The sequence below is a fragment of the Trachypithecus francoisi genome, unplaced genomic scaffold (genome assembly GCF_009764315.1).
Source record: "Trachypithecus francoisi isolate TF-2019V2 unplaced genomic scaffold, Tfra_2.0 Lachesis_group10, whole genome shotgun sequence".
Lineage (NCBI taxonomy): Eukaryota > Metazoa > Chordata > Mammalia > Primates > Cercopithecidae > Trachypithecus > Trachypithecus francoisi.
Genome location: NW_022681455.1, coordinates 44,388,145 through 44,396,627, shown reverse-complemented (window position 1 = coordinate 44,396,627; position 8,483 = coordinate 44,388,145). Strand labels below are relative to the sequence as shown.

The 8,483-nt window shown below is 56.9% G+C and overlaps 1 protein-coding gene across 5 annotated transcripts in view; it reads right to left on the bottom strand.

Moving 5' to 3' along the window:
• Positions 1–1,007: 1,007 nt before the first annotated feature.
• Positions 1,008–8,483, bottom strand: part of TMEM63B (transmembrane protein 63B) — a 28,666-nt gene continuing 21,190 nt past the window's right edge. For all 5 annotated transcript variants that reach the window (XM_033217302.1, XM_033217304.1, XM_033217305.1 and 2 more), the window contains 12 exons: positions 8,147–8,280; positions 7,882–8,019; positions 7,588–7,741; positions 6,570–6,676; positions 6,239–6,325; positions 5,920–5,985; positions 4,560–4,722; positions 3,869–3,974; positions 2,725–2,892; positions 2,360–2,475; positions 2,106–2,186; positions 1,008–1,859 (listed from right to left, as the gene is read on the bottom strand). In XM_033217302.1, coding sequence (XP_033073193.1) covers positions 1,668–1,859; positions 2,106–2,186; positions 2,360–2,475; positions 2,725–2,892; positions 3,869–3,974; positions 4,560–4,722; positions 5,920–5,985; positions 6,239–6,325; positions 6,570–6,676; positions 7,588–7,741; positions 7,882–8,019; positions 8,147–8,280 — 1,512 coding nt within the window. In that variant the 3' untranslated portion in view covers positions 1,008–1,667. The remainder of the gene's footprint in view (positions 1,860–2,105; positions 2,187–2,359; positions 2,476–2,724; positions 2,893–3,868; positions 3,975–4,559; positions 4,723–5,919; positions 5,986–6,238; positions 6,326–6,569; positions 6,677–7,587; positions 7,742–7,881; positions 8,020–8,146; positions 8,281–8,483) is intronic.

Below are 8,483 nucleotides of genomic sequence, written 5' to 3'. Positions count from 1 at the left end.
TGCAGCGTGGGGTACAGCAGTCACAGGACCTTTCTTCAAGAAGGTGAATTTTTTTGTTTGTTTGAGACAGGGTCTTGCCCTGTCACCCAGGGTGGAGTGCAGTGGCATGATCTCGGCTCACTGCAGCCTCCACCTCCCAGGTTCAAGTGATTCTCATGCCTCAGCCTCCCAAGTAGCTGGGATTACAGGGTTGTACCACCATGTCCAGCTAATTTCTGTTATTTTTTGTAGAGATGGGGTTTCATCATGTTGGCCAGGCTGGTCTCGAACTCCTGAACTCAGGTGATCCACTCACCTTGGCCTCTCAAAGTACAGGGATTATAGGCATGAACCACCACGCCTGGCGAGAATGTGAATTTGAGTTGGGTCTTGGAGAATGGGTAGGATTTGACTGGAGGATGGGAGGGGGCTTCTCACTGAGGAGATCAGGCCCTCCTGGGGAAGGGAGATGGGCTGGGACCAGGCTTACTTTGAGGTGCTCAGAGGGGCCTTCATCCTGGTCCAGCATGGACCCTGTGGCTTTGCATGACCTTTTCTCCCTGAATCTCTGTCCCATGTGTGTTGCTCAGGGACTCAGGGGAAGGATCAGAGTGCGCAGGGCTGGTGTGGTGGCCACCTGGGCACAGGGGCCCTTCCTGCCTCTGAGATTCCCCTGAATTCTCTCGCTGGCCCCACTCTCTCCTCTCCCTGACACGGAAATGAGACACTGAACAAGTCCCTTGCCCAGCGTCATGCAGGGACCTCTTCTTTCTGGGACTCAATCTCCTCATCTATGAGAATATTAATTATGGTTTGTTATTATGTGCCAAACACTGGGCTAAGAACTTCCTATTTATTTAATCCTTAAAACAGCTAGAGGCCATGACATTGCTATTCCCATTTTATAGATGAGGAAAGTGAGGTCCAGAGGTATGATGCAACTTGCCTAGGGTCACACAGATACCCTCCAGATAGGAGGGCGGGGACCCAGCCCAGGTGCCCAGGGCAGCTCAAGTCAGACACCTGCCTCAGAGCTTTTCTCTTTGTTTTTATTTTAAAGGAAAAAAAAACAAAACAAAAAAAAACCCCCAAAACAACAACAAAAAAAAACAGTGCAAAAACCCATTTTCCAGTGTCAGCCTTGCCCACCCCCACCCCCAGGCCACCCCAGCTCTGAGCCTGACTCTTCCTCCCACTCAGCACCCCCTCCCCTCTCATGCATCCCCTAGGGGCTGGAGGCTCCAATTCCCTGGAGGGCTGGATCCCAGGAACTGTGGGGTGGAAAAAACTGGGGCGGCGCGGTGGGACGGGGGGACAGCCCCAGATCCACCTGTCCCCCAGGTCTCCAGCCACCGGCACCAGGTGCACCAGGTACTCCACTCGGCTCTCATTAACCCTTTCCTGGTTATGCTACTAGCTGGGGAGGGGTGGGGGGTACTGATCTGGGAGAACTCCCTCTGCACCCCTCTTTGCCCCGGGGCCGGCTCGGGGCTCTCCTCACTGAGGTTGGGGGGCTCCCTCCCTCCATCATGGGGGAGAGCAGTGATATCCCCAGGTTTAAATACCTTAATGAAAGCAGGGGCTGGGGAGAAAGGGGCTTTAGATCTAATAAATTATTAGCGTTTTAGTGTCCGTGGGAGTAGGGGTGGGGTGGGGCAGGATGTGGCCTCCAGGGCCCCTCCCTCCCCTTACTGGTGAATCTCATTCTCTATGAGGCTGTCCTCGCAAGACTGGAAGTCTGTGTCCGTGAGGCCGTCGGGCGGCATCAGCAACTCCTCATCTTGGGATGAGGACGATGGGGGCTCATCCCCTGAGCTCCCAGGAGCCCCATCCCCATCCCCGTCCACCTCTGAGTCCTGCAGCACCTGAGCGATGTATTTCTGAAGAGGGAGAGGAAATAGAGGCAAGGTGAACAGCTACCCCTCATGGATGGGGGGAACACCAAGGCCTGTAGGACAGCAGAGTGGGCAGGACCCTGGGAGGCAGGGGCAGCCCTCCAGGGAGATCAGCTCTCTCCCTGCCCCCATGGGGTCTGGAACAGGTTCCCCTTTCTGCAGGACTAAGGGAACACTGGGCTTTGAGGCTGAGTCTGTCAGAGGCCCCTCCCAACTCTTGAGGGCACTCACCGCAGATTTGGGGACAGCAGCAGCAGTGGGGGGCCGTCCATTGCTTCTGGGGTCCACAGTATCTGTCTCCGTGTGCTCAATCTTGAGGGGCCCAGAATGAGTCAGGAAGTGGGGGTATGTCCTCATCCCTGATCATGGCCCCATGCCCGCTTGGCCCTGTTGGTACTGCCCTCAGCCCTCGCCAGCCCTGGGACCCTTTGTATCCCCTTGAGCTCCTGCCCGCAGCCATCCCCCCTGCCACCCTCGCCCCACACCTTGTAGTTGTGGGCACTGAGGTATTTGAAGTGTCCAAAGCAGACGTGGCAGAGACAGATGACGATGGTGATGACCAGGACCACGAATGTGAACATAGATGTGGGAGCTAGGAACCCTGGTGTTGGGGGGCAAAGAATGGGGTTGCTATCTCCTGTGGGTACCCCCAGGGCCTCCCCACCCCAGCTTCTGATACCCACTGAATGCAGTCCTCACTCTCCCAGGTGCTACAGCCTGGTCCCAGCCTCTCCCAGGCCCCTTGCCTGCCATCCCCAGCCATGCGGCTTCTCCTGTGGCCTGCTCTGCCTGGACTCTGGTTGGAAACCCCTCTGTTCGTGCCCCCGTTCCCTGCGTAGGGATCCCTCACCCGTGCGCATGGTGGAAAAGAAGAGCAGCCAGAAGAGGCAGAGGATGGGCGCGGCTACCACCTGGTTCACAGCCCCCGAGTGGATCTTCTTGTCCAGCTTGGCCGGCAGGTAGGCGTAGTAGAGATTGTACCTGTCTACCAGGTGCTTCAGCAGCATGTACATGAGCCCTAAGGGAAGCCACATGGGCCCTGACCTCGGAACCAGTGCCGCCGAACCTTTGTGTGTCTGTCACAGGTTGTTCTGGTCCTGAGAGGGCCGAAGGGTTGGCCCCTCCTCCTGCCCAGGCCCCAGGACGGGACAGTGCCCCATGCCCCAGCCTGATCACAGAGCTTCAGCTTCCTCCACCTCAACCCCTTCATTCTGCACTCCTCACTGGGAATTCTACTGCTGGAAATGTAGTCATTTGGGTCAACAAGCATCTTCTTAAAACCCATATCATTTTTCTCTATCCCTGTCCCTAAACAGGTAAGTATAAATGAAGGGACAAGTTCTATTTCCCTAGAGGTTGAGGGATAGGGAGTTTCTAATGAGGACAAGGAAGTTAGTTTGGGAACTTGGAGCCTTCAATAACCAGGGAGGGTTGGTTAAGGAGTTAGGATGTTATTGGGGAGGAAAGTAGAGGCTACCAGTGGGGGTGATGGTTAAAGAGAAACTTTGCTAAACTTCAAAAAGGAGGAGAGACCTGGCCAAGTCACATAGTTCAGATACAGCAGACTATCTCCATGAGTGGCAAGGACTTGTCCCACCCTGGAATCCAGGTCTTTCCTCAGTTTACAGGATGGTGTACAAGTGTGCGCATGGATGCCTGTGTGGGAGGGTGTGTGTGAACATGTCAGCACATATGTGATCTGTGTCCAAGCACATCCCACTGAGGGAAGGCACAGGTGTGGGTGAGTATGGCCATGTTGGGGTGACTTTGCCCTGGGGACCACATGCCAGCTGGGTCTGGCCTGAGCTGATGGCTCTCCCCCTCCTCCCCGCAGGCCAGGCCCCAGACTGAGCCAGGGACCGGGCGGGAGCCCCGAGGGGCCGGTCTCCCAGCCGGGCCCTGTCCACTCGGGGTGGCCTGCCTTCCTAGAGTGGAGAGGGTGAGGTCCTGGGTCCCCCCGAGCAGGGCCCAGGTCCCGGCGCGGCGGTGCCTACCGAAGGGCACGATGATGGGGCAGGTGATACTGTAGGTCATGACCACCGTGAAGACGCACATCATCCAGGCGTAGGCTGCGCCAAACTGGAACTCGTAGGCCTGATGCTGGGGGGGAGATGGGCAGGAGGATGGCTCAGGGAGGCAGGGACTGAGTAGAGGGGCAGGGAAGGAGGGACAGGGAAGGGAGCCAGGACCTCTGAGGCCAGAAAAGAAGCCATGGGGAACAGGACCTAATGTCTAGGGTCGGGTAGGGCAGAGCAGATGGAGAGAGGGGCTATGGCTGAGAGGAGGGTCACAGCGGTTGCAGTGATGGGGCATGGAGAGGGGCCTTCAAGGGGTCGGGGCCTGGCAGGTAGGGGGCAAGAGTTGGGTGGACTTAGGAGTGGAATGCCCAGAGCCCTCTTATTAAGACAGAGGGACCCTAGTGCTAGGGACCCAGATCTCCCCAACTCCCATCACAGAATGCTACTGTCAGAACTGGCAGGGGCCTTCAGGGTTACCTATGTCCACCCATGGCGGAATACGAACGCCCCAGATATGGGAAGGGGATGGCCCGGAGCCACCGTGAGTCAACTGGACTCCCCACGTCTCAGCCCTCCTGTGCCCCTCAACCCTAGCGCGATGACTACTGTTTCTTGTTGGGCCACCAGGGGGCGCTGTGCGGGCCGCTGCTGCCCCAGGCGGCCGTACCCGCTTCACGTTGCGCCTCTCGGCGGCCGAGCGCGCCAGGCAGAGCCGGATCATGTACATGAGCAGGCCTGGGATGCGCAGCAGGTCCATGGCGTTGCCGATAAAGGCTGAGGCAATGACGTAGTTCACGAAGAAGGCGCCGTTGTCGGGCAGGAACACACACCTGCGGGCACCAGGTGCTCCAGCACTGCACCCTTGGGGTGACCCGGTGGCGGCCCGCCCACTGCCAGAACTACAGCACCCCACGCCTCCACCACCAACATGCTTCTTCCATGTGGACACCCCCAGCTTAGCCCCCCAAGCACCTGTGCCCCGTTCCCCCCAGAGACAGAGTGGCAACAGACAGCTCCAAGAACTTGTGCCTCATAAAGAGCCATGGAGAGAGTGCTCAAGACCACCTAAGGCTACCAGATCATTCAGGAGAGAACTGTCCAGGATCCCCAAAGACAACCCAGTGAGACCCTCAACCCAAAGACTGAGCCCCAGGAACACCCAGAAGATTCCCCCACTATGACCATAACTCCAGTTACCCCCAGAGTGTGACATGAACCTCAGATACCTCCACAAACAAGCTTTGAGACCCTTCCCCCGACATCTCTGGGGGAACCCAGGAACCTTTGTCAGTGCCTGAGATGCCCCAAGTGTGAGTCAAAGATCACCACAGATGGCCTAGAGCAAAACCCCTAGAGTCTGTGCCCGCAGCCATGATGCATGACCCCCAATATATCCTCACATGATTCCAAGAGAAGACGCCCATACAGAACTCCATAGGCACCCCTCTGAATAAAAGCCTGAAATGTTAGAGGTGTTCCCAGAACTTGTACCACTAAACACCCCGAAGTGTAAGTCCTTTAGCACCCCTGCCACAGACACCCCCAGAGTTATAAGGCCAACAGCCTTCCACAGATACCCAAAAATATGGGCTCTAGAGACCTTCAGGGATGCCCCTAGTAGCCTCCAAGTCACTCCCTAAGTATGACCAAGATCTCACTAGAGATGGCTCCCCAAACCTCCGAAGTGGAACTCCAGAGACGCCCAATGTTAGTCCCAGAATATGGGTACAAGATACCCCCACAGAAACTACCAGAATGTGGACCCCAAATCTACCTTGAGGGTGATCTTAGCATCCAGACAGTTACCAGAGAGTGAACACCAACACAGACCCCAGGGACTTGTACCATGTATACACACCCGAGACACCTTGTGGGTAACCTCTGGGGTAACCCCGCCAGATCCTCTCTCTTCTTCCCCCTCCAGGGGTTGGAAGCTTTGTTGCACCCCCCCATGGGGCTGGCAATGTCTCTCAAGCATACCCATCCCTGCCGCCTGGTCTCTTTCCCCAGGGGCCCCAGTCACTCACTCAAACCGAATAGCTGCCTCCGCCAAGAATTTCTTATCAAAGAGCCAGCGGAAGAAGAGGTCCAGGCTGGAGGGAAGCAGAGGAGAGACGGGGTGGGGGCTGGAGTGGTGCAGAACACCAGGGGAGGGGGAGTCCCTCCTCTGTGAGCCACTGGGGAGACTCCTGGACATGGGGTGGGTAGCTCAGGAAGCCTGGGGGTGGCCAGGCTTCCCATCTCGGGCCCCTTGCCTTGTAAGGGAGGTAGGGAGCCTGAACTGCTCTCCTCTCCCTGTCCTGCAATCCCCCTACCCTGGCTCCTCTCCCATCCTCCTCAACTCACCTGCTCAGTCCCAGCGAGGGCAGGAGCAGCACCATGAAGATGAGGAAAGTGTAGCACTTGTGCATGGTGGTCCTGTTCTCCCCAGAGCTGGAGGGAGGGGAGCAGGGAACGGTACAGGTCAAGGGAGCCCAGGCCCCAGACCTGGTCCCTCAACAATGACAATGTCCAAGGAGTATCCCCCAGGAAGAGTGGGCCACCCAAGGTGAGGGTGCTGGGCACTACCCCTTCCCTGCCAGCTGTGCGACTGCCAGGAGGGCAAAGTGCTGCCCTGTGAGGACGGGTCATTGAGGGCAGGCCACAGCGAGGTGTGGTGTGAGTAGAGGCACCTTACCGTGTCCAGTGGGCTTCAAAGAAGGCTGAGTAGTAGACGATGGTGGGAAGCAGGGCCGAGAAGCACCACAGCAGCAGGGTGGGGAAGAACTGGGTGATGATGGGGTTCTGCAGCAGGACACAGCGGGGTGTCAGGCAGGGCAGTCTAGGGGACCCAGGTGGCTTTGCTTATGTGCCTCCTCCCCAGCTGGGCCCTGGGCCTCACAACTCTCAAGGCTCCCATGTTGGAATTCCAGAACATCTGGAGGTCTGGGGTGACGGTGGGGGCCAGGGCCATATGTATAACCCCAGGGTGAATAATACTGAGAGTCAGCATTTGCTGAACACCTACTATGTGCTAAGCACTGCTGATGTACTTTCCATGTTTTAATCCTCACAGTAATGCTGTTACCCCATTTGACAGATGAGTAAACTGAGGCAAAAAAAAATTCAATAGCTTCCCTAGCTAGCAAGCCATGAGGTAGGGATTTGAATCCATGCAGTCTGGGTCTTATCTATTACGCTATTATCACTGCTTGTGATTTGCAAACTGTCCTTCTTCAAACTCTGAGGTTCTAAAGAGGTATGCTCTGTGCGTGGCAGGAGGGGTGAGGGGAGGCTAGGCAGACGTGCATGCCACCCTACTGTCATCGGAGCAGCCCTGCTTTTCCACATTCGGTTTCACGCTGATAAAGAGATCAGAATCTAAGTCTAAAAGCCACTGATCTAGTGGAACCCTTCCATTTTTTCAGTTAGAAAGGCTAAGGGGTGAGGGAAGGGGACTTCTTTTGAGATCAGGACTAAACGCAGGCTCTCTCTCTTCCCTGGGTGTTTCTCCAGGTGTTGCAAACCTAAGGGTGACCTCTCTGAGGGGGAAGGTGGCAGGGAGCCGAAGGGAAGTACACACGGGTTTTTGGGAGCTGGCTGGTGGCAGGGGGCTGGAAGAAGCAGAACGGGCTGGGCTGGGGGAAGAGGGTTCAGGGCCTGGTATCTGTGTGTTGTGACCCAGCATGGAAAGTGAAAGGGGCATGGGGCCTCACATTGAGGTACTCCACAGGCTTGGTGACGTTGAACTTGTCCATGGTGGTGATGATGATGGCTGGAGTGGTGAGGAAGAAGAGGAGGATGAAGAGGACGACATTGATGACCAGGCAGCGCAGCCACCAGATGAAGCCTCGGATGGAGAGGTGCTCCCTGGAAAGGTGGGGGGCAGTCACTCCAGGGACCAAGGGCAGGAATGGCCCCCAGTGACACCAAGACACTCCCTCTCCTCCCCCTACCTACTGGGCCCACCCCAGGCCTTGGAAAGCCTGCCCTGCCACCTGTTTGCTCACCAGTAGATGTTCTGGGGGTCCGGGGCGTAGGACACGGTCCAGTTGGAGATGTGCAGGGACTCGCTGCAGGATGAGGGGCGTGGCTCCCCACGGCAGGTGCAGCCCTGGCATTTACACACGTTGAAGTCCTTCAGGATGCTAGAAAGATGGGCACTGGTAACCACAGGCCCACCCGGAGGCCACACTGGTGGCAGAAGGCCATGAGCACAGGGGTCAGGGAGCCCTGGCGGGCTGCTCAGGGCCGAGGGCCAAGCTGGGGACTCACATGGCGGTGATGGTCTCATTGTGGAAGGTGACAAAGGCCATGCCAAGAGGCTTCTCATTCACCTTCTCCTTCTCCCGCTTGTAGTCTTCCTTCAGCTTCTGCTCCAGCTTTGTGTAGTACTCAATGGCCTCCACCTTTGTGGGAGGGTTAGGGCCAGGGCCTCTAGTTGGAAAGCCAGGCTGGGGCCTGCAGCATCCAGCCCACACTGACTCGGGGCTCTCTATAAGCCAGGCACTGCTCCACTAAGCATTTTTTTTTTTTTTGAAACAGGGTCTCGCTCTGATGCCCAGGTGTGAGTGTAGTGGTAGGATCTCAGCTCACTGGAGCCTCAACCTCC